Here is a 27547-nt window from a genome sequence, read left to right as displayed (position 1 = left end):
CCGGGTTCCGTCCGATCAAAAAAAAGTGACCGTTGGCGGACTTTTTTGACTGTTTTTACAGCCGTTTTGTAGCGCCACGTGCTGGCAGTTTTTGAACGTTAAAAATTGAACGTTGGGGGCCTTGGAGCCTTGGCCCTTGGGGCATCATAAGCCAATGTGCCATCCCACCCCCCCCCCCCCCCCCCCCCCCCCCCCAACATCCACACACACACACACACACACACAAAGCCACATGGGCTATGGCCATGGCACATGGAATTTGAATTTTGAAGCATGCTCTCTCTTTAACCCTCTTCTCCCTCTCTCCTCAAAACCTATATAAGGTTGCCCACCCTCTCTTCTTCTCCATATATCCCTCAAGCTCTCTCATTCATCTCCTTCCCTACTCAAGCTCCCTCAAGCTCTCTCCATTCATCAAGGGCCAAGGCTTCAAGCTTTGGCACTCCATCAAGGCTTCAAGCTTTGGCACTCCATCAAGTCTTCAAGCTCTCCATTACTCCTTCAAGCTCTCTTCATCTCCTTCAAGCTCTCCATTGTTCCTTCAAGGCTCAAGCTTTCTTCATCTCCTTCAAACTCTCCATTATTCCTTAAGCTCCCTTCATCTCCATCCATCTCCTTCAAGCTCTCCATTACTCTAAAGTTCTCCCATCACTCCCCATCCCTCAAGCTCTCCATAATGCCGCCCGCTCTTCATGAAGCCTTCAACAAGCATTGCTGCTACTTTGAAAGGGTGAAGAACAAGCAAAATGTTTGCAAATGGTATTGCAAATATTGCCCGAAGACCATGACCTCAAGCTCCACCCGCCTTATCATCCACTTGACCAAGGTGGGAGGGGAAGCGGGTCCTTGTCCGAATATCCCCGACGACATTCTCCAAGAGTGCAAAGCAAAGTATCTCCCCTTGAAGACGCGCAAGGCGGTTGCAAAGGCATCGGAGGAGGTGGTTCCGCCCGACCATGATCTCTCCGATTCGGGAGAGGATGCTTCTCCATCAATGTCCGTTGCATCCGGCGGCGCTACCATGGCCTCCACCAAGGGTGGTATCGTCTCAAAGAAGAGCAAAAGAAGTCATGGTGGGCGGCCTCCAAAGCAAGCTACTCTTGCACAAACGGTGGGTGGAACTTCCGGTCCATTGTCTTTCCTCAAAGAGAGGCAACGACAAGCGGAGATAGAGATTGCACGCTCCATCATTGAGTGCAATCTCTCTTTTCATATTCTTCGCACGGATCGTTGGAAACGCATGGTGAAGGCTATTGCCGCGGTTGGTCCATGTGAAGGGTGGACGGGAGTGTCATACCATGACATGCGCACCAAAAAGCTTGATGAAGAGAGGGCACGAATCGACAAGTCTCTTGACCCCGTGCGTGCCGGATGGGTAAAGTATGGTTGCTCTATTCTCACCGATGGATGGAGTGACCGCAAGAAGAGGGGAATCATTAATATCCTTGTCTCATGCCCTCTTGGCACCTACTTCTTGCGAGCGGTTGATGCGGGAGCAAGGGGGAAAAAGGTCACGGGTGCCTTCATTTACCGCCACATTCGTCAAGCCATAAAAGAGGTAAAATTTTTGATTCCACTCTCAAGTATCTACTATTTTCAATTTTGTCTTTTGCCTTGGCTCTTCTCACTTTCCCTTCTTTCTCCATATGTAGATCGGTCCAAGCAACGTCATTCAAGTAATCACTGACAATGCCTCCAATTGTGCTTCCATGGCCAAAAGGCTAGAGGCGGAGTATCCACACATAGTATGGACTCCATGTGCATCACATTGCATTGACCTCCTCTTGGAGGACATTGGTGACCTACCTTGGGTAAAGGACATTCTATCCCAAGCCCTCTCCATCGTCAACTTCATCAACAAAAAGGTGAGAGTACTTGCGATATATCGCACTTACTCCGGCTTGGAGTTGAAGAAGCCTTCCGCAACACGCTTTGCCGCTATATGGCTCCTCCTTGAGCGCCTCTATGATGTGCAAACCAACTTGCAAAAGACAATGGTCTCGGATGAGTTCAAAGCATGGATTGAAGAAGAGACCCAATCATCCCAACAAGATGCAAAGGCCATCCAACGGCTTTGCTTGAAGGAGGAGTTTTGGCAAGAGGTCAAGGGTCTTGTCATGGTGGTATTGCCATTGTATAAGGTGCCTCGGATGACCGACATGGAAGGGTCTACCATAGGTCTCCTTTACCACTTCATGGAGGAGGCTTACAAGGAGATTGAGAGATCCACCATTCTTGATGGAGCACCCGATGGTTCACGGTAAACATATCACCTTATGATTTATGTACATTGTAAGTTGTCTTTTTCTATCTACGGTTCTACCCTTCCATGCTTAACTATCTTTCTCTCTCTCTTTGTAGTGATGTGTTGGAGGACTCTCCAAAGAGAGATGACATTCTCTTCCTTGTTAAAAAGCGGTGGGATTGGATGAGGCGACCAATCCATGGCTTTGCCGCCCTCTTGCATCCGGCTTTCAAAAAGCCATCAATCTTTGCGGATCAAGCACTTCAAGAGGAGCGCGACAAGTACCTTCCAAAGATACTCAATGAAGAACACCATGGAGAGTTTCTCCAAGAGCTCATCAACTATGGAGACCAAAGAGGCACGGCATTCGCTTCCTCGGTGTGTTGGAAGAGGGATTCGTTAGTGAAGCCTCTTTTTTGGTGGGAATGTTTTGGCTATCAATTGCCTCACCTTCAAAGGGTGGCATTGAGGGTTCTTGGACAGGTATATCATATATATTAATAATTATACATAATACCATACCATAAATTATAAATTTATAATTTCAATCATGTCATCATTTGACATTCATCATTCATGTGACATGTCACATAAGTCACCTCTCAATTGAAAATTCCCACAATTCAAATCTCATGCCTCTCTTCTATCATCTATGTGCTCTAGGATTGCTCATCGGGTGCATGTGAGCGGAATTGGTCGGCGTATTCTCTTATACACACCAAGATCCGCAACAAGCTTTCTACGAAGCAATTGGAGCGGCTTATCTATTGTCGCTCCAATTTACGCATGTTGAGGTCCATGTACGAGATGCCAATGGCTAGGCAGGTAATTGAGTTGGCTACATCATACTCTTTATTTATGCTTTCACATGTATGATGTAATATGTATGATGTATCATGTGCTCATATTTTTGGCATACCAAATTGCTAACTCCATTAATCTTCTTGCATGTTGTAAATGACAAATAGGTGAATGTAGATGAATGCAAGCTCTCCATTGAGACTCTTAAGAGTCTCAACAAAGATCGCGATCCAGAGGAGGAGCAAATATTTCGAGACCTCTACTTGGAGTTGGAGGAGATTGATCGCCGTGTCTCTCGCACACGGTCCCGCAAGAAGGTGGTTGTGCGAGCTTTGGCAACTACAGGTAGAGGAGCTTCCACTTCGGTTGCTCATGGGAGTGGAAGAGCGTCGGCACGGACACCCAGGACCTATGTGCGGCGAGGCTCGGGTAGCGGATCTACTATGGCGGACACCACTTTGGAGAATGTGTCCATTTCTAGACCTGCGGATCCTAGAGAGCCAGAGTTTGATGATGAGGGCAACATCCTTAGTGAGGGAGATTATGGTCTTGCATCTAGTGCATCTGATGCAAGTAGTGATGAGGATGATGCAACTACCTCTAGCTCAAGCTCGGACCACAACTCCGGTGATGAGAGCGATATGAGCACTTAGAACTCTCTCTTTATGCTTTAAAGTTTGTACCCATGGGCCATGAGACTATGAGTTGTGTCACTACTTTTTTGTACTACTTTTTGTCACTTGTATCTCTCGAGCCTCGACTCTCTACTTATGTAATGAATTATGAAATCAAATGCAATCATGATCATTTTTTTTCGAACATTGCCGTTTCCAATGTCCATGGCCAAATCTTTAATGTTCTTACTTGTAAGACATCTCCTTTGAGTTGTATGTACTTAATACTAAGTAGTTACTCATAATAGAGTAAAAGCTCTGAAAAATATATGATTTATTTTTTTGCATCGTACGTTACGTCAACGTACGTCTAATTTCTTTTAGTTCGATTAGTACCGCACGTCTTCGTACGTGTAACCATCATCGTACGTGACCGTACGTGTCAACTATGATTGCATGCACAGTCTTTAGAGAAGACACGATTTTTTTCCTTCACTTTACATGGAATGGGTATGTTCATGGTTTTGTGTTGGAGATGGTTTCAGGAATTTTCAGCCATGGAGATTCTTGAAGATGGAAGAAGCACGATTCTAGACGAAGTTGAAGCAAGAAAGGAGATTCAGAAGACTTTGAGTCGCTTTCGGCCCAAAGAAGCAAGCGTTGCAAACCTTTATGAAGTTCAAGTACCGCTCGACCCACACATCAGAGTGGGCCGGCGAAGAGTCCCTTCCAGGATTCTGGATGCTGTTGGCGATCTCCCTCGACGCCATACAGTTCGGTACCAGTACCTCACTTTAAAAAGGAGGGGATGTCACGTGACACATCCCAACCCTATGTGTCCGTGGACAAGCTACACCACAGCAGGGTTCAGTCAGTCCGATCAGTTTAGAATAGCAGTGATTTGTGAGTCTATTCGTAGACCGTGCATGCCCAGTCACTTAGCATAGATGCATATCCTCCGGTTGCACACAGCATGATCATCGGAATTCCCATCAGAATCCATTAGCATCAGTTAGGGGAATTTTCCAGTGCATTTAGCCTATTTTCCTATTTATTGGGATTTTCACTTATTATTTTTAAGTGACTTTCCAACAAAAGTAGGTAGGGCAATTTTGCTAAGTTAATATATAAGCAAACCAAAGTTCTCACTTTCTGGCATAAGAGGCAGCAGGAGCTTCCCGCTCAACAGGCAACTTCTCAGCAGTACCCCCCCGCAGCACCATCGCCATAAGATCCCGCTTCCATCCTTGGCGTTTTTACGTGATCGAGCCATCACCATTGGAGTTCCCTCTTCTGGCGTTGGTCCCTAGCAGATCAGCCCATCCTTGGAGTTTTCCCCCTTCAAGCAAGCCTATGAACCAGCTCTTTACCCATTGGCAGCAGTACCATCAAAGATCACTAATGCTATGACTTGCTGGCAGATCTGCAGCAATTTCAGCAAGAACTAACGCCAGAAAACCCTCATTAAACCAGCGTTTTTCTCTTCAGCTTTCAGCCATCAAAACACAGCAGATCTGCAGTGTTTTGGCCTCCCCCATTCAGCGTTTTACAGCAGCAGTATCAGCGTTTTACAGCAGATCTTAAGCAAGGAAAAACGCAGCCCATATGCCCATTTAGGTCAGCGTTTTTCATTCCCAAGTCACCCCCGGCAAAGACAGTGAATTTCAGCCATAGAACCAGCCCGAAACAGTCATTTCCAGCCATCAAGAAGATCCCAGATTTCAGCCTAAGTCGCCGCCGTCATCACCGTCGTCGTCATCGACATAGTCCCATTGCATCAGTCCATTGCATTCGCATTGTACGCCTTTGTGAAATCAAGTAGACCACTCTCGCCGACGAGAGTGGGGTCTTCGGAGGAGGGTTTTACAACCTCTCGGGTGTCGTATCTCTTCTCTCTCCTTCTCTTAGTCTCATTCACTTGCACGCACAATATCCACTCACTTTGTTCGTGATCACAGTATCTCTACAAGACGGAAAGCTCTCTCTTTCCCTAAGAACTAAAAGGAACCTTGAGCAATAAAGATCACTAATCTTGAGAAAATACAACATTCATTCCGCTGCACCTAACATCTCATAATCATGCAAATCCTATGTGTCATGCTGTGGAGAAAACGAGATCGAGAGAATCTCCTTATCCCGAAGCCTTTCAACCTTGTCCTGCATATTAGCAATGAGAGATGGGGAAGGAGCAATGTCCTCTCCATGAATGACAATAAGAGAATTACTGTTGGCATTGAGAGTTATAGTGTTAGCCGAAAATTTCATGAGAGCGTCATTATCATGAAACCATCGAATGCCCAAAATCATATCACATCCTGAGAGAGGAGAAACAACAAATCTTCTAGTGAAGGCAGTCTGTTGAATGGCAAACAACACATCAAGGCACTCCTCTGTGATGAGAGCGTCCATACCAGGACGAAAGCCAGAGACCTCGATAGGAGATCTCGGACTAACTTCGAGGCAGGCTCTCTCAAAAAGAGAGGAACTGATCACATCATGCATACTACTTGGGTCAAACAATATGACAAAACGGTGTCCCGACGTACAACCATAACATTTAATGAGAGATTAATCAATGGGAGGGTCCTGAGAAACTTTGGACACAATCGTGTTATCATTCATTGCATTGACAGATGTAGTGGGTGCTGTGGGTTCTTTAGATTCATTCGATTCAAGCTTAGGACATGTTCTTTTTATGTGACCCTTAATGTGACAATGAAAACAACGACCTTCTTTAGAATAAGTGCTTTGTTCTTCCGAAGTGATGTATCCTCCTACAATTCCTTGTGCTACCTTTTCATATGGAGTAAGCTTAGGTTTAGCAATTGTGTTAGCCTTTCCCTTAGATTCATTGGAAGAATTCTTTGATGAGAGACTGTTGGAAGATTGGTTAGAAGAGTCATCATTCTTACCATTCTTACCGTTCTTACTGTTTTGAGGGTTTTGAGAAGTCTGCTAGGTACTTGTGGAAGTCTTGTTCTCCTTAGGCTTTCCCTTGTTGTGCGTCATCTCGTGGGCGAGAGCAATTGCTACTGCTTTGTTGAGATCGATTGGATCGAGTATCTCGACATCATACTTGATATACTCGTCCAATCCGTAAAGAAATGCCTCCTTCCGCTTCGCATCTGATTTGCGTAATTGAGTGCCGAGCTGCAAAACACGATTAGATAAAGACATAACCGGCATACCGTTTTGCTTGAGAGCGCGCCAATCGTCCTTCAATCGTGCAAGGTACTGAGGTGGCATAAACTGCGCCTTGAGCTTGTCTTGGAAATCAGCCCAACTAAAAGAGAGGGGCGTGAAATCGTCGGCTGCCTCTAGGTGCGCGGCTAGCTGTGCCTCTTGCCATGCGTGGTACCAATTGATGGCATCACCAGTAAGGTACATAGCTGCCGTAAAAAATTTGCTATTTCGTGTCTTCTTAGTTGTCGCAAAATAAGCATTAAAATGATGCAACCAACAATGAATAACAGTAGCATCTATCTTACCGTCATACTTATTGAAACTCAAGTTTTTTGTGATTGGATGATTGGAATCCGCGTCGTGGCTTGCGTCACTTAACGAACTCCCACGATCTTTGGGTGGTTCGGTCTTCGAGGCTAGGACTTGGGCAAGCAATTCTTGAGTGCGTAGCTCTCGTCGAGCTTCACGCTCGGCCTCCAAACCCAATCTATGAGTGGCACGATCGGCCTCCAATGCTGCGTTTCTTGCGTCGCTTCTTCCTTCCTTGGTTCTTTTCTTTCTTTTCTTGCGTCGCGCTTGCGTTCTAAAGCAAGGCGCTTGTCTTCCTGTCTATACATCATGGCCATCATCTGCTTGACCATTGCCTCCATAGGGTCTGGTGCACTTCGTGGCGTAAATGGCGAAGCGGGAGGCTTGAAGTAATCATCTCCGGGTGGGGACGAGTCTTCGTCGCCTCTCTCATGCTCATCCCCTGTATGCGAAGTATCCATTCCGCTTCGGGTGACGACCATGCACTATGATCTTCGGGTCTTAAGCTCGCGAGGAACTTGCATCATCATTGTACCACTTTGTGCAATCAATAGTAGACCACTCTCGCCGACGAGAGTGGGGCCTTCGGAGGAGGGTTTTACAACGTCTCTGGTGTCGTATCTCTCTTCTCTCTCTATCTCTCAGTCTCATACACTTGCACGCACAGTGTCCATTCACTTTGTTTGTGATCATAGCATTCTCTCATTAAGAACGGAAGGCTCTACCTTCCATAAGAACAAAAGGAACATTGAGCACAGTTCGGAGCACTCATCTTGAGCAAAGCACAAACATTCATTCCGCTGCACCTAACATCCCAAGTATGTAGCAATGTCATAAGCAAGAAAATAGCTTTCAGTTTATCATCAAATTGCTGAAGCCCACTGTCCTGCAAGTGACTCAACACACTTGTAAAAGCACTCAAATGCTCAGTAGCTGACTTCGAGTCATCAAGCTGCATATTCACCAACTTTCGCATCGCATGCACGTGGTTCACAGACGTGGTGTTCTCATAATTGGCCTTTAGCTTTTGCCATATTGCATAAGTAGAGTCCAAACGCTTGATGTCCGTCAAAATGTCATCATTGATAGCCATTTTGATACAGGCCATAGCCTTCTTATTCAACGTGGTCCACTCTTCGTCAGACAAACCTGGCACCTTTTTCTGTTCCAGTGCATCATCACAATACTTTAAGAAAAGGATACCTTGCATGCGTTCTTGCCAAAGATCGAAACCTTGACTATCGAACCGTTTGATTTCCATCAAGCTTTTAGTGTCAGATGCGGAAGAAGAAGCAACCATCTTAACTCAACCACAAGTGTGTATACAAGAGAGATGCAATAGGCTGAAAATTTCAGCAAATAGTAGCAACCATAAGACTTTGTATACAAAGAGCCACAATTTCTTTACATGAAACAATCCAAATCTGAAATTTCAGCTGAAATGTGTAATTTCAAGCACCTGTACTCAGCTTTTCACTCAATTTGTCGCGACAAACATCAATACATGTGATACCACAACTTTGGTGCACCTGCGTTTTGCTGTTTTGACTTGTAATAACCTGTAAATGACCTGTTTTGACCTAAAAACAACCTGTTTTGGACTGTTTCGACAGTTTGGTGACCCTCTTGACCCCGGAAGCAAGGGGCTTCGCGATGGAAGCGAAATTGATCGCGGGAGAGCAACTTTAACTTGCTGTCCAGCAGACTCCGCAGGGCTGTTTTGAAACCCTAGGGCTCTGATACCAATTGAAAGTGCGAAGTAGAGGGTACCAGTAGGTGCGTGTCGCGATGTAGTGCAAGATTGGGGCAAGAAGCAGGACCCAAAGGGGCGCCAGTCTTTGGGGCCAATATCTCTAGGCACGGAACTCCGCCGGGCCAATGCAAATCTATTGTGATCTGTGAATTGTTTTGAAGTGGTTATTTAGTGCTGTCGCGGTTGATTCTTGACTTGGAGTGTCCAAGTCTGTTACAATGGTATTAGAGCACGGCCGATTTCTCTTCTACGGGAAATCCGATCCCCAAATTTTTTTCCGCGGCACCTATGGCTTCACGCAAGGATCAATCGACTCCCTTTGCATCTGGAGATGCGGATAGGGATCACAACGAAGATTCCGGCAGAGAGTATGGCCCGCCTCGGCCTACTTAGGCGGAGCGGCGAGAGATGGAGCGTTGCCAGTTGATCGGCGATGCAATGAAGATGATGCTCAATTTTGCGAAGGACCCAAAATTTGCAAAATATATGAGTGAGACTTCTTTTCAAGAAGTGCATGAGCAATGGCAGAAAACCACTACGCCCACTCTCAAGAAACCTTCTGCTCAAAAGAAATATTCAGAGAAGGAATTAGAAGAGGTGGTTGATGCATGGATTGCTCAGCTTTTTGACGCGCAAAAGAAAGCCAAAAAGCACGACGAAAAGCAGAAGAAAAGCACCGACTTCCTGGGATATTTGGGTCGTCAGTCAACTTTTGACAAGGCAAAGAAACGAAAGAAGCGTGTTCGATTTGAAGGAGTACCCAATTCTTCTTCTTCTTCATCTGACAGTTCTTCTAGCTCTTCAGATTCGAGCGAAGAAGACAGAAAAGGTAAAAAGTGAAGCAAGAAACAAAGCTTCGGAAAGGGCAAGAAAAAGGCAAAGAAGGCTACATCTCGCCCAGAGACTGACAGTTCTACTGAGGACTCGTCTACAAACAGCTCAGATTCCGATGACCGAAACTTTTATGCGAACAAGAAGAATTTTTACAAAGCTAACCAGTATGACTTTCTCAAAGATAAAAGCAAGAAAGTTCGAGAGTTTAAGGAAGGTGGCCACTAGATCAAGTTTGATACTTTTTCAGGATACTCAGATGCTTCGAAGGCTTTGTCTTTTATACAACAGTTTGACACCGCTTTCGCGGGAGGGCGCTATTGAGAGCACTCCAAGATTCGGAGAGCTGCCTCTTACTCTAAGGGAAATGCTCGTACTTGGTGGTCCACGCTTCTTTTAAACAAGACTGCGCCAGTTAAATGGCTGAAATTTAAGAAGCTTTTTATTTCTTCTTGGTTGACGCAAGAATATGAACGAGATATACGAGCTGCCTGGAACCATCTTCGGATGACCAAGAAAGATACAATCAATGCTTACTGTGAAAGATTCGGGAGCTCTTTTTTTCAAGAAGATCTCGTTCAGAGAATAGATTGAGCGGTTTACCTTGGGTCTACCTACAGAGATCCGAGATCACTGCTTGGAACAGAAGTCAGCTTCTATTCAGGAGTTGATGAGTTATGCGAAGCGGGGCTTTGCCATTCACTCTGGCAGTCTGACCTACCCCACAGATGAGGCCATGACACAACGAGCCGAACAGACTTCTCGGAATGAAAGCAGAAAGAAAAAGAGCAACCCAGAGAAAAAGGATTCACGACCCAAGCTTACTCCTGAGGAGAGAGCTCGCTTCATCAGAGAGGGGAAGTGCTTTGGATGCGGGGAACATGGACATATCTCCGCGAAGTGCCCTAAAAAGGCATAGAAAGAACAGAATGATAAAGACGACGACAGGCCTGAGAGTTCGAGAGCAGCTGAGGAACGTGGCAGAAAAGGCAGATAGAAAAGAAAAACTGGTACCACATGGCGTGGGACGTGCACCGAATCTAATGAATGAAAGTACAAATTTTGCCGCTCTTGGGGCAAAGTGAAGGATTAGGAAGCTCTTTTGAAGGAGCCAAGGCCAACTTCTTTTCACTTGGAATTGGTGGCTTGATTTGGAATTACGCCCGACAGACTGACGCCACAGGCGGAGGTAGTTCGATTGGCACCCGGATGGGATGTTGCCATTACACCGATCATTGGCAAACTTCGTTTGCAATGACAGGGGTGTTCAGGGCACGCGAGTGACGTTCTACTCAGGATCCGTTGGTACCACAAGAACTACGCCGTGCTTGACTACCGGGCCGAGAAAGCGACTTTGATAAATGAAGGGCTTAGAGATTGTACTTGATGAACTTCAGTTTCTTACTCATTCTTTTGGGAGAGAACTGAACGATGGAAAAAGGTTGAATATGTTTTGACACGATCAAAAGAACGCCAAGATTTTTCTCCACACTCATGCCGATTGATTTTCAGAGGGCCTGAAGATCAAACCATTGATCTGATACCTGGAAGCACGCCACCGAACCAGCCACCTTACCGTGTGAGCCGAGTACAGAATGAAAAGATTATGAACCCAGTGAAAGACTTCTTGGAAAAGGGTCTTGTCCAGCATAATACTTCACCGTATTGCTCTCCACTGTTGTTGGATTTGAAGAATGACGGATCTTGGAGAATGTGTATCGATTATAGCGCTCTCAACGAAATCACCATCAGGAACATATTTTCAATTCCTAGGATCGATGATATACTCGACACGTTACAGGGATCCTCATGCTTTAGCAGGATTGACTTGAAGAGTGGATATCATCAGATCCGAATCGTGTTGGGAGACGTCTACAAGACAGCCTTTCGGACGACTTTTGGGTTATTTGAGTTTTTGGTGATGCCTTTTGGCTTAACCAATGCTCCTGCGACATTTAACCGGATGATGGACAGGATTTTTCAAGAGTACAGGCTATTTGTTGACACTTTCTTTGATGATATCATTGTTTTCTCCAAGAATGAAGCAGACCACATAGATCATATGCTTCAGAGATACATTTTTTTTGGGGACACTTTGTCTCAGCAACAGGAGTGCAAATGGATCCGGCCAAGATAGACACTATCTGTGATTGGTCCGATTTGAAGAATGTCCATGAAGTTGAAAGCTTCTTGGGACTGCGTTCGTACTACAGACGGTTCATTCGAAAGTTTGCAGAGGTTGCTTCCCCTTTACTTATCTTGATACAGAAAGGAGTCCCTTTCTCGTGGGGATCCACAGAGGTGACTGCCTTTCAGACATTGAGAGAGAAATTGACTACAGGACCAGATTTGACTTTGCCGGACTTGTAGAAGTCATTTGAAGTATTTTGTGATGCTTATGGTCGTAGTCTGGGTGCGGTCTTGATGCAACAAGGCCATGCCATTGCTTACGAGAGCCGATTGTTCTCTAGGTCGGAGATGACAGCACAGATTTATGAGAAAGAGCTTGTGGTGGTTATCCATGCTCTTACTCAGTGGCGGCATTACCTACTCGGAACGGATTTTACTGTCTTTACAGACCATCTGAGTTTGCGCTACTTCTTGCCACAGAAGCAGCTTTTGGAAAAGCAGCTGCGGTGGGCGAACATCTTGTCACAGTTTCACGTCCAGATTGTCCATGTGCAGGGACGGAAGAATGTGGTGGTAGATGCTTTGTCTCGGAAGCCGTTGGTTTTGGCTATTTTTGCGATACATCATAGGAGCTTCGAGGATATGGTCGATCAGTATGCCACAGATACAGATTTTGCAGCTATTTTCACACGGATACGGGATGGGGAGACAATAGCTGGATACTCCCTTCGGGAAGGCTACTTGATGAGAAAGACTATGTTGTGCGTTACACAGCCGTTGCGGGGAAAGGTTATGACTGAATGCCACTGTCCATCTTTTACGGGTCACCACGGCATTGCTACCACCATGAAGGGGTAGAGAGATACTTCTTTTGGTCAAGACTCAATGTAAGGTGCAGCGGAATGAATGTTGTATTTTCTCAAGATTAGTGATCTTTATTGCTCAAGGTTCCTTTTAGTTCTTAGGGAAAGAGAGAGCTTTCCGTCTTATGGAGAGTGCTATGATCACGAACAAAGTGAGTGGATATTGTGCGTGCAAGTGAATGAGATTGAGAGAAGGAGAGAGAAGAGATACGACACCCGAGAGGTTGTAAAACCCTCCTCCGAAGGCCCCACTCTCGTCGGCGAGAGTGGTCTACTTTGATTGCACAAGGTGTACAATGCGTATGCAATGGACTGATGCAATGGGACTATGCCGATGACGACGAATGTGATGACGACGGCGACTTTGGCTGAAATCTGTGATCTTCTATATGTTGAATTTCTTGGACTGTTTCAGGGCTGAATTTGTTTGCTTTACTGCTGTCCTTATGGCTGAAAATGATCGGCTTTGTCTGGGGGTCATGCTGAAGATGAAAACGCTGAGATACTGTATCCTTTAGGCTGCGTTTTTATGCTGATTCGCACCTGCTGAAAACGCTGCAAAGGCTGAGGTCCCTGCTGTGAAAAACGCTACAAAATGCTGAGGTTCTGCTGTGGATGCCTAGCGTTAGTGAAGGCTGTAAAACATTGATTGGGATCAGGTAAACGCCAGGTTCAGGTGCTTTCTAGCGATGGTTGTTGGATAAGGAAACGCCAGGTAACTGGGGGGGGGAATGGTGATGGCTTGCTTTGAAGGAAACGCCAATGGTGGGAATTGACCCGGTGAGGATGGAATCCAAGAACGCGGGGGGTGCTGGGGGGGTACTGCTGAGAAGTTTCCTGTTGAGCGGGAAGCTCCTGCTGCCTCTTCTGCCAGAAAGTGCTAACTTGGGTTTGCTTATATATTAACTTAGCAAAATTGCCCTACTTGCTTTTGTTGGAAAGTCTCTTAAAAATAATAAGTGAAAATAACCAATAAATAGGAAAATAGGCTAAATGCACTGGAAAATTCCCCTAACTGATGCTAATGGATTCTGATGGGAATTCCGATGATCATGCTGTGTGCAACCGGAGGATATGCATCTATGCTAAGTGACTGGGCATGCACGGTCTACGAATAGACTCACAAAAGTGCCAGATCATTGCTAATCTAGACTTGACTGAACTGACTGAACCCTGCTGTGGTGTAGCTTGTCCACGGACTCATAGGGTTGGGATGTGTCACGTGACATCCCCTCCTTTTCAAAGTGAGGTACTGGTACCGAACTGTATGGCGTCGAGGGAGATCACCAACAGTATCCGGAATCCTGGAAGGGACTCTTCGCCGGCCCACTCTGATGTGTGGGTTGTGCGATACTTGAACTTCATAAAGGTCTGCAACGCTTGCTTCTTTGGGCCGCGCATCTAGACTTGACTGAACTGATTGAACCCTGCTGTGGTGTAGCTAGTCCACGGACACATAGGGTTGGGATGTGTCACGTGACTTCTTGACTTCTTGTGAGTGCAGGAACTGATAGACGAAATGACTGCAACATTTTGGTCTGATTGATTTCGAATAGACATGGTTGCAATTGGGGTTAGTCAATCGGACATCGATGAGGTCCCGATTGGACCTAGATGTGATTGCTAGCTACATGGCCGATAAATCATGGTCTAAGATCCGAATGAATGTTGAATGTCATGTGATGTCCTGTGATGTCGTGTGATGTGACTGTCGATTTTGTATATGTGTTAGATGTGTGTTCCTAGTACGTAGGTACTAACAGTCAGTGTCTGCTAAGACGGTTTATGGCTTTTGTCGGTTTTGTAGGCGTAATCGCGGTCGATTACAATGCTTTCAAGAGGGGGGTATGTCACAAAGTGATGACGTGGCGGACAACAGAAACCCTAATTTTTGCCAGAAACCCTAATTTCCGAAAATCGCAGAGGCTGAATTTTTTTATTTTTTTTAAATGAGTGACACAAATTTTGCTGTTTCTCTACGCAATGAGAAAGAGAGAGAGAATGCTTTTGCTTTCAAGTTTTGACTCTCTGAGAGAGAGAGAGAGAGAGAGAGAGAGAGAGAGAGAGAGAGAGAGAGAGAGAGAGAGAGAGAGAGCAATTGCTTTTGATTTGAAGCTTCTGGGGCTCTGCTTTTGGGCATCCCTTGTAACCTTTAAATTAGTGGTGAGGGCCTCACTTCTCAGAGCATCTGGACGCAGAGTCTGAGAGTGAATCCCGACCCTCTCTCTTGTACTTTGAACTGATTAATATAAAAAGAAATATGGAAAGGGGCGCCAGTCTTTGGGGCCAATATCTCTAGGCACGGAACTCCGTCGGGCCAGTGCAAATCTATTGTGATCTGTGAATTGTTTTGAAGTGGTTATTTGTTGCTGTCGCGGTTGATTCTTGACTTGGAGTGTCCAAGTCTGTTACCGGGGTGGGCCGTCGGAGGAGTGGATTTGGGTTTCTTAAAAGGTTACTTGGTGAACTCTTCATGGGAGGTTTTAGCCAAGGAAGGGGATTTATTGAATGGTTGCTTAGTGCCATTCATGGTCGAAGGAGGGAGCTTTTGGTGGGTAGCACGGTGGGGAGGCTTTGGGTTGAAAGGCTTTTTTGGGGGCAGTGGTGAAATAAGCTTTTTTATTTGGGTGGTGATTTCGTGATGAACCAACTCGCCCACTATTTTCTCCTTAGGTAGGGACTCTGCCTCTTCTAATAGAGAAATTTGGGATCTCTTCCTAGCATTGTGAACCGCCATGCTCAATGAAGAGGCCAAGTGGGTTTGAAGAATCTCATTTTGTAAGAGTGCATGAAACTCATTGAGAGAAGTTTTTTTCCACAAAAAGAGTTGGCTCGCCCAAGCCGATGGTTGCACTCTAAGAAAGGAAATGGGTGCAAGCTTTTTAGTGAGCTCCAAAAGCCTTTCTTCCACGATGTCGTAGTAATCATCAAAGTTCTTTTGAAGGTTCTTGATAAGCAAGGTTTGGGCTTGGATGTAAACCTTAGTGCAATCTAGTTGAAATTGGATATTGAGGGCCTCTAGCTTGGTGCTTAAGAGCGCTTGTGCATGAATATCTTCTAAGGTAAGACGAGGAGGTTTCATGCAAAGACTATGAGGGGCTCTTTGGTTAGTGTGAAGGTTTTGTAGATGGGTGAGATGGTGAAACCGGCCTATTTAATCCAAAAAGGGCGGTAGACCTTAGACTTAAACTTTATTTGCTTTCACCCATTTAATTTGTCTCCCACTTTACCTGTACTTTCAAGACACAACAAAGGGGAAAGGGATACAGGCTGCTAGATTGCACCTGTATGAGAAGACCAACACCAGATTGGCCCCTAAATAGGCGCCCCTTTCGGTATTTCTTTATTCTTTAAAAGAGGGAATAAACGCTGTGGTTATCTACAAGCTGCCCCGCACAACCTTGGCTGAATTTCAACTGTTCTGGCCCGATTTCGGCAGAATAACTGTACTAGGACCCTTCACTGTCAGTATTCCCACGCATTGGATGACTTTCCCGACACATACGGTCACTTTGCAAAACTTGGCGAGAATCTGCAGCACGCTGAATTCTCTGTTTTCTGCCCCGAAAATGTGCCAGATCACCTGTACAGCGGTCCCCTCGCGTACCCGAGCCTCCTGGGGGTATTAGGGTCCGTTTAGGGCCAAAATCCTAAACCTGCAAAATACACAGCAGGCTGTAATTCACTGTGTCGGGCTCCGTTTTGCGTGCCGGTCGCATCCGTAGCAAGTCCTCGAGCTCCCACACCTGTAGGGCTACTTGTCCTATGAATCGGACGAGATTTCGCACGTGAAACCTCTCCGAATCTCCTGTACCTGCGGGGGTTAGCCGCTAGCTAATCCAGTACCTGTGCAAGAGGCTCTTGCCTTGGCATCGCGCATGAACCCACACAACTGTACATTGGTCAATTGAAAAGCCCACTAGAGGGGCATAACATACTGCCATAGGGGAGAGAGAGGGCAGTGCGTAGCGTGTAGGGCATCACTCCTGGCACCGCACTGTACTGAAGAGGGAAAGGAAGCACTCCATAGCTCTCAACCTGTGACAAAAGCTTGAAAATGAGCCTCCCTTCTCTAAAATCAGCGACACTTCTTCCTGCATGAGGAAAGTGCACAGAAATGTGTCACTTGGCACATTTACAGGCCATTTCCCGTTTCGGGGTTGCCGCTTAAAAATCTCCCGACCGGTTGCCCAGTTGCCTTCACGGCAGAGTAATAAAATGTTCCCCTTGTCATTCCGGAGGTAATGACGCGAACACATTTTCAAGTCCCAAAATAGCAGTTTCCTAAATTTTAGGAGATGCTGCCATTGTATCTTTCTAGGTTATCCGATCCTCTTTGTACACTGCAGCCACACCAAGAACTGAAATGTAGCCTCTGTAGCAAAGGATTCCACTTTGGCTAGTCAATGACCCCACTTTGGCTAACCATAGTCCTTGTCCAACCTTAGTGCTCTCTTGCCCTCAGGCCTGGACTCCCTCTGAACAGTTCCACACTAGCTATGCAATGTAGGGCAGTTAGATTTCTCGAGGGGTGTTTCCAAAAAGTGAAAATAAATAAATAATAAGAAAGAAATCAACAAAAAGGATAGATAGTAGTCACACGTTGGTGACATACCCCCCTCTTGAAATCTCAAACGTCCTCGTTTGCATCTATGTCGTACATGCTCACAGTCAACACTGATGTATTCAACACCTGTCGAAACATGTGCGACACATACATGCTCATTGTCAACCCTGGTGTATTCAACACCTTGTCGACACATGTATTGCGTGCGTGTGAACCCTGTGCCAATGACATAGTGGTAGCTTCGCGCTTTGCCATTGCTTTGAGTCATTAACTTTCCAATGACAAAATGGTAGCTACGCATTTTGCCACTGTCTTTTAGTACACATTGGATCCAGTAACACTTTCGAGCATACCCAAACCGACAGTTTAAGAATATAGTTACACATGTACCCTTTAAGAGAAGCAATTACTGTATCCTTGACAAACTGACAAGAAATACTCACTTCTATAGAACTAACCAAACTTTTGGACTTTCCATAAGAGCAATTGCCAAATTGACAATCTGTACAGCTCTAACATTCATGTAACATGTACTTGATTTGAGCTCACTTTAAATACCATGTACATCATTTCTTTCAGAAGCCATCGTCAGACTGACAATCCATGCAGCTTTGAAACTCAAGGGGTCAAGGTAGGTTGCAAATCGAAGGCTTCAAGGTAAAGTGATAACGCAGTTGGTGACTCTGCAAGTTCACCTTCTTCCATCCACTTAGCATCCATTGGTGGATAGTTTCTGAATTTTACCAAGTAACGCCTAGCAACCTTGCCTTTCACTTTTCTTTCTTTATGTGCCAAAATCTGTTCCGGGACCAAGATCTCGTCAAGTTCCTCGACTTCCGGTTGATCTTGGCTGGCATATCTTCTAGCACATCACTGACATAGGGTCTGAGAAGACTCACATGAAACGCATTGTGAATCTTCCAGCTCTCAGGCAATTTCAGCCTATATGCAACATCATTGATTATGTCGCATACTTGAAAAGGCCCATAGTAACGCATGCTGAGCTTTGGAAACAGTCTCTCCTTGCCCTTCATCTTCTTTAACCTTGCCTTTTCAAAGCGCAGAAGCACCTAATCACCAAGTGAAAATACTACTTCACGACGGTGACGATCAACTGCTTTCTTTTGCTTTGCCTGAGTCTTTTCTAAGGCCACTTTGACCTTCTTGTACATTTCATCCATGTCCTGAACATACTTATCTGCTTCAAATATCTTGTCCTTTGTATGCAGTCTGGGAGGAACTTTCTTGCCACCTTCAAAAGGTGCCTTGCCAGCTGATGAATGCACTGTATTATTGTATGCATACTCCACCAATGGCAAATACTGCTCCCACTTTCCTTTATGTTCTGACACATAGCACTTCAACAGATGTAGGACAGTAGAATTTGCCTCTTTTGACTGTCCATCTGTTTGAGGATGAAATGACGAAGAGAATTTGAGTGTCGTGCCCATATTCTCAAACAAGCCTCTCCAAAACAAACTTGTCATGCGTGGATCACGGTCGCTAACAATCGACTGTGGCATGCCATGATACTTGAAAATATTGCTCATAAACAAGCGTGCCATCTGATCTGGCTTTATCTTCTTTCTGATAGGAATAAAATGAGCCTGCTTGCTGAATCTGCAAATGATGGTCCAAATACCATCGTTTCCTGTCTGCGCTCTCGAAAGATCAAAGATAAAATCCATAGCAATACTTTCCCATGGTTTATCTGGAATAGGTAGTGGTTGCAATAACCTTGGTGCCTTTTGCCTGTCAAACTTGACCTTCTGGCATATTAGGCATTCTCGCACAAAGCCATCCACATCTCTTCTCAATGTAGGCCAGTAAAAGAATGTCTCGACCGCTTTAACTGTAGCATCGATACCACGATGCCCTGCATACGGTGGGCCATGAGTAACTTTGCGTCGCAATGGCTTTGTGACACACAATTTGCCATGCATCATCATGAACCCATCTTTGAGAAGATAGTGTTCATGACGTTGTCCATCGATTAGCTGCTCGAAGACCCTTGCAAAATCTTCATCATTTGCATACTGTTCCCTCATATCATCAAGTTCATGATGATAAGGAATTGACACAGCTGAAATTTGTGGCTTCCTTGACAAGGTATCAACCACAAAGTTCTCTTGCCTTTCACATGCACAATCTGAAAATGGAACATGGACAAAATATTTGCCCATCGCATATGCTTCTCAGATAACTTTGCCTGTGTTAAGAAGTATCGCAAGGTTTGGTGATCCGTTTGGACAACGAAATCTGCACCTAGCAGGTAGTGTTTCCAACTTACGAGCGCATGAATGACGGCCTGTAGTTCTTTTTCATAGACTTGCATAGTCTTTTCTGGCCCTTGCAAGATTCGACTCTCATGCGCTACTACCCTGCCATCTTGCATTAGCACTGCACCAATGCTACTACCACAGGCGTCACACTGGACCACAAATGACTTCCTAAGATCTGGCAACACAATGACTGGATTTGAAGTCATCTTTTCTTTTAAGAGATTAAAAGCTGAAATCTCTTTCTGTGTCCATCTAAAGGTGACTGCCTTCTTTTGAAGAGCATGTAAAGGTGAAGCAATCTCAACGAAATTTCGAATGAACCTTCTGTAATAGGAGCATAGTCCCAAGAAGCTTCGTACATCGTGCACCGTCTTCAAATCTGGCCATGACTTGATCACTTCAACTTTTGCAGGATCCATTCTGACACCATCCTTTGAGACAATGTGTCCTAGAAAGTGAATCTCTTCCAAAAAAAAATCACTTTTCTTTGCATTGATGAGCAACCTATGGCTGCGTAGCTCTTTGAACACAATGGCCAAGTGATGCCTATTCTCCTCTTCATTCTTTGAGTAGACTATCATGTCATCAAAGAATGTACCAACAAACTGCTGGTGTGGACGGAAAATTCTGTCCATCATCCTATTGAACGTAGCAGGAGCATTTGTGAGACCAAAGGGCATCACTAGAAATTCGTAAAGGCCAAACGTTGTTCTAAAAGCAGTCTTGTGCACATCCTCTGATCTAATGCGGATCTGATGGTACCCACTCTTTAGATCTATCCTGCTAAACATAGCTGCTGCTTCTAATTTGTCCAGAATATCATCAATTCTAGGTATAGGGAACCTATTCTTGATGGTATTCTTGTTCAGTGCACGGTAGTTGATGCACATACACCATGAGCCATCCTTTTTCTGCACCAACAACACTGGAGAACAGAATGGAGATGAACTGGGCTGAATCAGCCCCTTTTCTAATAGTTCCTGTACTTGGCTCATTATCTCTTTCTGCTGAGCCGCACTAACCCTGTACGGAGGCTTATTTGGTGGGCTACTGCCTGGCACCAAATCTATCGCATGGTCCTCGGGTCTCTCTGGCGGTAATTGAGACGGTAATGAATCGGAAAAACAGTCACTATACTGTTGTAAAAACATTGACCTTTCTTCATCTAACACAGATAAATTGGATTCATCACACTTCACGTGCAAAAACCAAGTACGCAGAAAGATGCTTTTTCATTATAGAAGTAATAGCAGAAGCTGATACAGTGGGAATAGACTCCCCTTTAAGCTTTACATCCAGAATGTGAGTCTTTCCCCTGCTCTGTACAGTGATCTTTTTGTTGTAGGCATCCATGATTCCCTGTACACGAAACAACCAAGGAATACCTAGCAACACATCACATCCGTCCAGTGGCATGATATAAAATTCTTCAGCATCTACATAGGACTGGATATGTAGGCGCAACTTTCCGATGATAGGTGTCACAGCCTCTGTATGGCTAGGACATGCCAAACTTGCCTCTGTTGTATACCCCATCTCTTGAGGTCTGATTCCCAACTTTGAAGCCAATTCTGGGGAAATGAAGTTGGCTTTGGCACCTGGATCAAAAAAGATAAGCATTGTTTGATCCTTGACCTTTCCCCATGCTCTGCAAAGCTCACTTGCATCTGAATTTGGCTTGTCGCCCACCATAATTGGCACTAGACCAGCCATGGGCCTCTTTCCTTTCTTGTCCTCCTTGTCTTCAGAATCAGCTCTCCTTTTCTTTTGAGGACAATTGTAAGCAATGTGGCCAGGCTGCTCACAGATAAAGCATTTGTTCTCTTACCTCAGGACCTTTTGCTCTTCCGACTTGCGAGGAAAACGTCTTTTCCATTTCTTTGCTGGTCCCTTTTCTGATTCAGCCGTAGCTTTGCCTTTCCATGCGTTGGTTGGCTCTTGAGTCGCTTTAGGAACCTCATTGGGAATGTACTTCTTCGCTGAATTTTTCTTGGCTGATCCTTCCTTGACACCAGTATTAAATTCACAATCTTCTCCCTTGAGCAAACCATTGCCAGTGTTTGCTACCTCGATGAGCTGCGTCAAAGTAGTGACTTTGGTCTTCGTGCAGTACTTTCTCAATCGTTTGGATAGGCCACAACTGTATTTTTCAATTTGTTCTGTCAATGGCACAAACCTATAGGAAGTTACTGGAAGTAGGGCTTTCCAAAACTTCCGATTGTAGTCATCCAGATTCTTGCAAGTAGCAGCATTAAGCTGGTGCCATTCTGTCATGACATCTGCTTCAAAGTCATCAGATAACCATGCTGTTGCAAAAATCTGCTTGAAGTAAATCCATGTGGACGGAGCTTGCCCTTGAAGCAATAAAGTTGTCCACCATTGTCCCGCATTCCCTGTCAAGAAAGTGGCTGCCTTGCGGACCTTTGAAGCCTCTGTAAAGTTCCCCCCTGCATAGGCCTTGTCAAACTGCTGGAGGATGAGAGAGCCTTCTTCCTGTCATCAAACCCTGTAAAGGTCGTGAATGCCACACCTTTGCCACCTTCTTTGTACGGAGTTGGCTTCTCCAGCGGCGCTAAGTTGTCATATGGAAGTGACTGAAACATGGGAACACTGTTAGGGTTTATCTGTGTTCCTTGGCCGCTATTAAGTTGACCTGGAAATGCCATATTTGGCTGTTGATTTGTAATTCCAGCCATACCAAAATTTGCCTGTGGCATCCCAAATTGGCCCTGAGTGCTTTGAAACCCTGGTAGCATGCCCGTGACACCATACATGGGGTTAGGCATCATTGTTTGAGCACCCCCGAACACTGTTCCTGTCGTGTAAAACTGATTTCCAGGTGCATGACCAGCCATGCTCTGGAATACCGATCCACCTCCAAAATAGCCAGGGTGTACTGAAGGTGGTGGGAAGACTTGTTGCATAGCTTGTAGGTTGCTTCCCTGCCCATTAGAACCAGCTATAGGCTGCTGAAAAGTGGCTGGTTGAACTGGTACAGCTTGAAAGACTGGCATCTCAGCCACCTGCTCTTGCACCTTAGGCACAGGTTGTGGAGACTGCATATTCTCCGTCAAGTGTACAAGTGTTTCCATTGACTCTGCAGTATGAATCACCTGTGCTTGAGCCTTAACAGGCTTTTGAATATGATCCCGTGACCCAACTTGCTGAGACAAAAGAGGAGGTTGCAGAAAGGCTAAAAACCTCGGGTTCTGCATTACTTGTGTGAACATAGCCACAGCAGTAGCCAACTGGGTCTTGAATATATCATCATCCGTCTGTGGTGGTATTGAAGACTCACCCACTTCATGTGTTTGTTGACCTTGTGAGGAGGAAACCTCTTCAGTCACATCATCTGGTCTGTCAGCCATAATTGCAATTTCCTGTGTCTGGTCTATGATTCCCTGTGTCTTCAAGCCCAAACTGACCAAGGCTCACTTCTATGGGAGAAAGTGATTAAATCCCGGCGATGGAACCATGAAACCAGCCTGTTTAATCCAAAAAGGGTGGTAGACCTTAGACTTAAACTTTATTTGCTTTCACCCATTTAATTTGTCGCCCACTTTATATGTACTTTCAAGACACAACAAAGGGGAAAGGGATATAGGCTGCTAGATTGCACCTGTATGAGAAGACCGACACCAGATTGGCCCCTAAATAGGCACCCCTTTCGGTATTTCTTTATTCTTTAAAAGAGGGAATAAACGCTGTGGTTCCCTACAAGCTGCCCCGCACAACCTTGGCTGAATTTCAACTGTTCTGGCCCAATTTCGGCAGCATAACTGTACTAGGACCCTTCACAGTCAGTATTCCCACGCATTGGATGACTTTCCCGACGCATACAGACACTTTGCAAAACCTGGCGAGAATCTGCAGCACGCTAAATTCTCTGTTTTCTGCCCCGAAAATGCGCCAGATCACCTGTACAGCTGTCCCCTCGCGTCCCCGAACCTCCTGGGGGTATTAGGGTCCGTTTAGGGCCAAAATCCTAAACCTGTAAAATACACAGCAGGCTGTAATTCACTGTGTCGGGCTCCGTTTTGCGTGCCGGTCGCATCTGTAGCAAGTCCTCGAGCTCCCGCACCTGTAGGGCTACTTGTCCTTTGAATCGGACGAGATTTCGCACGTGAAACCTCTCCGAATCTCCTGTACCTGCGGGGGATTAGCCGCTAGCTAATCCAGTACTTGTGCAAGAGGCTGTTGCTTCGGCAATCGCGCATGAACCCACACAACTGTACATTGGTCAATTGAAAAGCCCACTAGAGGGGCATAACATACTGCCATAGGGGAGAGAGAGGGCAGTGCGTAGCGTGCAGGGCATCACTCCTGGCACCGTATTGTACATAAGAGGGAAAGGAAGCACTCCATAGCTCTCAACCTGTGACAAAAGCTTGAAAATGAGCCTCCCTTCTCTAAAATCAGCGCCACTTCTTCCTGCATAAGGAAAGTGCACAGAAATGTGCCACTTGGCACATTTACATGCCATTTCCCGTTTCGGGGTTGCCGCTTAAAAATCTCCCGACCGGTTACCCAGTTGCCTTCACGGCAGAGTAATAAAATGTTCCCCTTGTCATTCCGGAGGTAATGACGCGAACACATTTTCAAGTCCCAAAATAGCAGTTCCCTAAATTTTAGGAGATGCTGCCATTGTATCTTTCTAGGTCATCCGACCCTCTTTGTACACTGCAGCCACACCAAGAACTGAAATGTAGCCTCTGTAGCAAAGGATTCCACTTTGGCTAGTCAATGAGCCCACTTTGGCTAACCATAGTCCTTGTCCAACCTTAGTGCTCTCTTGCCCTCGGGCGTGGACTCCCTCTGAGCAGTTCCACACTAGCTATGCAATGCAGGGCAGTTAGATTTCCCGAGGGGTGTTTCCAAAAAGTGAAAATAAATAAATAATAAGAAAGAAATCAACAAAAAGGATAGATAGTAGTCACACGCTGGTGACAAATGGGACTTGGCTTTGTTGAGCTTAAGATTGAGGGTTTTAAATTCTTCCAAAGAAAGGGATACAATTTTGTTGAATCCCAAGGGTTTATCTATGGCGGGTAAGATGGGGAGAGGCGGTGGAGAGGGAGAAGCGGTAAAATTGGAAGAGCTAGCGGAGAGAGAGCCGAAGGAAGAGGGGAAGTAAGGGGGGGATTTATGAGGATGCCACTTTGAAGGATATTGGAGAAGATGCCGCCATGGTGGAGAAGGAGGAACTTGCAAAGCTGGGGTGAGGAGAAAAAGAGGGGCTACCCTTGCCGAGGTTGTTGGTAGAGGGAATGGAGAGTTGGTCGAGATCTTCGATCGGCAAGTTAGCGGTGAGCCCCAAGATTTCTTCCGGGCTAAACAAAGTCTTTTTCGAAGATGTAATGGAGGGGGTAGAGGTTTGTGCCGAGGTGGTTAGGTTTGAAGACGGAGGGTTGATATGGCTAGCCGCCGAGACGAAGCTGGGAAAGGTAACATTGCCAACGGGAGGGGTGTTAAGGGTTAGAGTAGCTGCAAGGGTAGGGGGGGCGGTAGAAGAGGGGTTGCCCCCAAGTTGGCGAAGGGAGACTGTGGGAAGTGCCAGTTGTAAAACACATTCTGTCAGTGGTCTCACATAGATTAGTTGTAATTCAAGAGTTCTAATAAATACTCTCTGAATGGAAACCACACCTCTTCCGTGTCAGCTACAATTGCAAATGTTATTTTTTCTGTTTAGTTCCTCTGTCTAGTTTCAGTCTTTTTGCTTCAGTTTGTGTGTGCGAGTAAGTCATACAATCTTGTCTATTCTCTTTTCCTGAGGTTAAGTGATCGTAGACCCGACCACCCCCACGCCACCCCCCCACCCACCCACCCCCAACAGGGAAAAAAAACCCACCACCGCCGCCGCCACCAAAAAAAAGAAGAAAAACACACAACCGTGTAAAATTTTTCATCACTTTGTGTGACGTTCGACATGAACAAGTTCTTAGCAGTAGTAAGGCCTTGGAGGCTTGTAGTAAAGAGATACTAGACTCAATTTTGGTCTTTAAGAAAGAGCAGGCCTCAATGATTGTGTGATGATTGTCTGAAGAACATAACTATCATGTTGGCTGTTGGCTTATCATTAAGTAAAGGTATTTACGCTCTGATAGAACATTTTTGTTTGTGTTCAGAGCACAGTACGCAGAAGCCCTCAAGACAGCCCTTGATGACTCCCCAACAAGGACAAGGGATGAGACTTGTAAGGTGAGCATGTTATATTTCTGATCTACGAGTACAGAATGCTGACGTTACTGTGTGTCTTGGTATTTTGTAGTCGGCCAATTGGGTAGTTGTTCATCGGGTGCTCATGGCATCAAAGGACACAGACTCTCTACTTGCATCCTTAGAGACAGAGTTTTACGATATTCTAATGAAGTAAGATGGGTATTTTTGCATTCTCTGGCAGATTTATGTACTTGCAGGCAGCAGTTAATTTTTTCAATTGTATGCAGGTACTTATATAGGGGTTTGTCGACTGGGGACAGGCCAACTTGTGACCAATGTCTTAAATTGCACGAGAAACTCACAGAGAGAGCGGGCATGGGCTGCATAATGAGAGCGCTAGCCGATAAACGGAATACCGTATAAACATATAGAGCTAGAGTAGTGGACACAAGGTGGAAAAGCTATAGAGGTCTCCCTTTGCAATGTCAGCTCATTATTAGACATCTCACATAGTGATGGAAAACGCAGAAAAAAAAAATGGGGCCCTCATTGAACATCTCACAGAGTATTCTTTGTTAGTAACATAACTGGAAAACTTATGTACCAGTAATATGGTGGTGATGATCGCCAATAGGGTTGTAACGTAGCGGTTAAGGTGGATGTGTGGGTGTGTAAAGACCCGGGTTCGATACCCAGCGGCATCTTTCAAATTTCAATCGTACCTATAAAAAAAAGGTGGTGATGCTCTATTTCAAAAGGGGGCTCGTAAGTGCTGGTTTGTAATTATCAATCACTGTACGATTCATTTATGATGAGGGTCTCATGAGACCCGAAGAATTTGCGCTCCAACAATGTTATTATACTTCTGATGGAATCATCGTTGCATGTGTAATGCCACATTATTCAACATGCTCGGATTACATACTAGAAAGTATCCATGAAAAGCTGGCCTCTGTTTTGCACTCACCTCACTCACTGCCTATCGTTTTTGGCATGCTAAAACATGCCTTAGAGGAGAAGGGTGTACAAATTCTTGTAAGCTTTTTTTTGTAAGTGGGTCTCTTCATTTAAGGTCTCATGTGACTTCATCTTTCAATGTGTTTTAGAATGCAAACGTGAGCCTCCACTAATTAAGACCAAGGATGTAAGTTGGCCATTCTTCATGCAATAGCATTGTACTATGGCACTGAAGGGCATGGATTGAATGGCAATTGATATGAGGTGTGCTCATCAGTTGCCTTTCGAATGTATTTTTTTTCTTGTCACCTGAAGCAACCAGTCCGTTTATGCTCGGTAAACGGTGTCATCAATGTTAAACTTTCAGAATTCACTTGCTCCACTATCCCAGCTTGAATCTTGGCTTATTGTTACCATGCATCATTTCGGCTGCATTTTCCCTTTTTGTGTTTGCTTGTTTGCTGCATGTGATTTGTTTTCTTGTCTGCTCAGAATGAACTTGCAATGTTTATTATATTTATGCTATTTTTCAATCCTCTGGCCTTGCAAGCAACATTTTTTCTTAATCATAGGTCCATAGCTTAGGTGGGGCTTGCTACAATGTGGTTGGGACACGAGTGCAGTAGGATCTTACGGAGCCCAATGAGTGGGATGAATTTGAAAGTAATTCTGGCACTCAAAATTACCTTTAGAGTTGTGATGGGACGTTTGTATGCCAGCTTAATGGAATTGAATTGCCTTTTGTCTTGAACAGTCTCAGCTGTAGAAATACAATCCTTCAGTATTAGGGATGATTGTATTTTATGGGTTTCAGATTTCATCCCCAAGGCTTGTGCTGGAGTTCAAACTAGTG

The 27547-nt window shown here is 45.2% G+C and overlaps 2 protein-coding genes across 2 annotated transcripts in view; both read left to right on the top strand.

Annotated features, from left to right (window-relative positions):
• The window catches only part of CRK (ARP2/3 complex 16 kDa subunit (p16-Arc)), a 71511-nt gene extending 44922 nt beyond the window's left edge, over positions 1-26589 (top strand). Inside the window, exons 2-4 of the mRNA XM_086506112.1 lie at positions 25704-25776; positions 25847-25947; positions 26025-26589. Coding sequence (XP_086362238.1) covers positions 25704-25776; positions 25847-25947; positions 26025-26160 — 310 coding nt within the window. The 3' untranslated portion in view covers positions 26161-26589. The remainder of the gene's footprint in view (positions 1-25703; positions 25777-25846; positions 25948-26024) is intronic.
• Positions 649-3841, top strand: LOC147419571 (uncharacterized). Its single transcript, XM_086505517.1, has 5 exons — positions 649-1558; positions 1653-2260; positions 2362-2728; positions 2909-3070; positions 3214-3841. Exons 1-5 carry the CDS (start codon positions 677-679, stop codon positions 3697-3699), a joined length of 2505 nt encoding a protein of 834 aa, XP_086361643.1. The 5' UTR covers positions 649-676; the 3' UTR covers positions 3700-3841.
• Positions 26590-27547: the final 958 nt, after the last annotated feature.

Source organism: Adiantum capillus-veneris, chromosome 29 (genome assembly GCF_014529385.1).
Source record: "Adiantum capillus-veneris isolate H3 chromosome 29, ASM1452938v2, whole genome shotgun sequence".
Taxonomy (NCBI): Eukaryota; Viridiplantae; Streptophyta; class Polypodiopsida; order Polypodiales; family Pteridaceae; genus Adiantum; species Adiantum capillus-veneris.
Note: the sequence above shows the minus strand (reverse complement) of the source record. Positions and strands in the feature narration are given on the sequence as shown.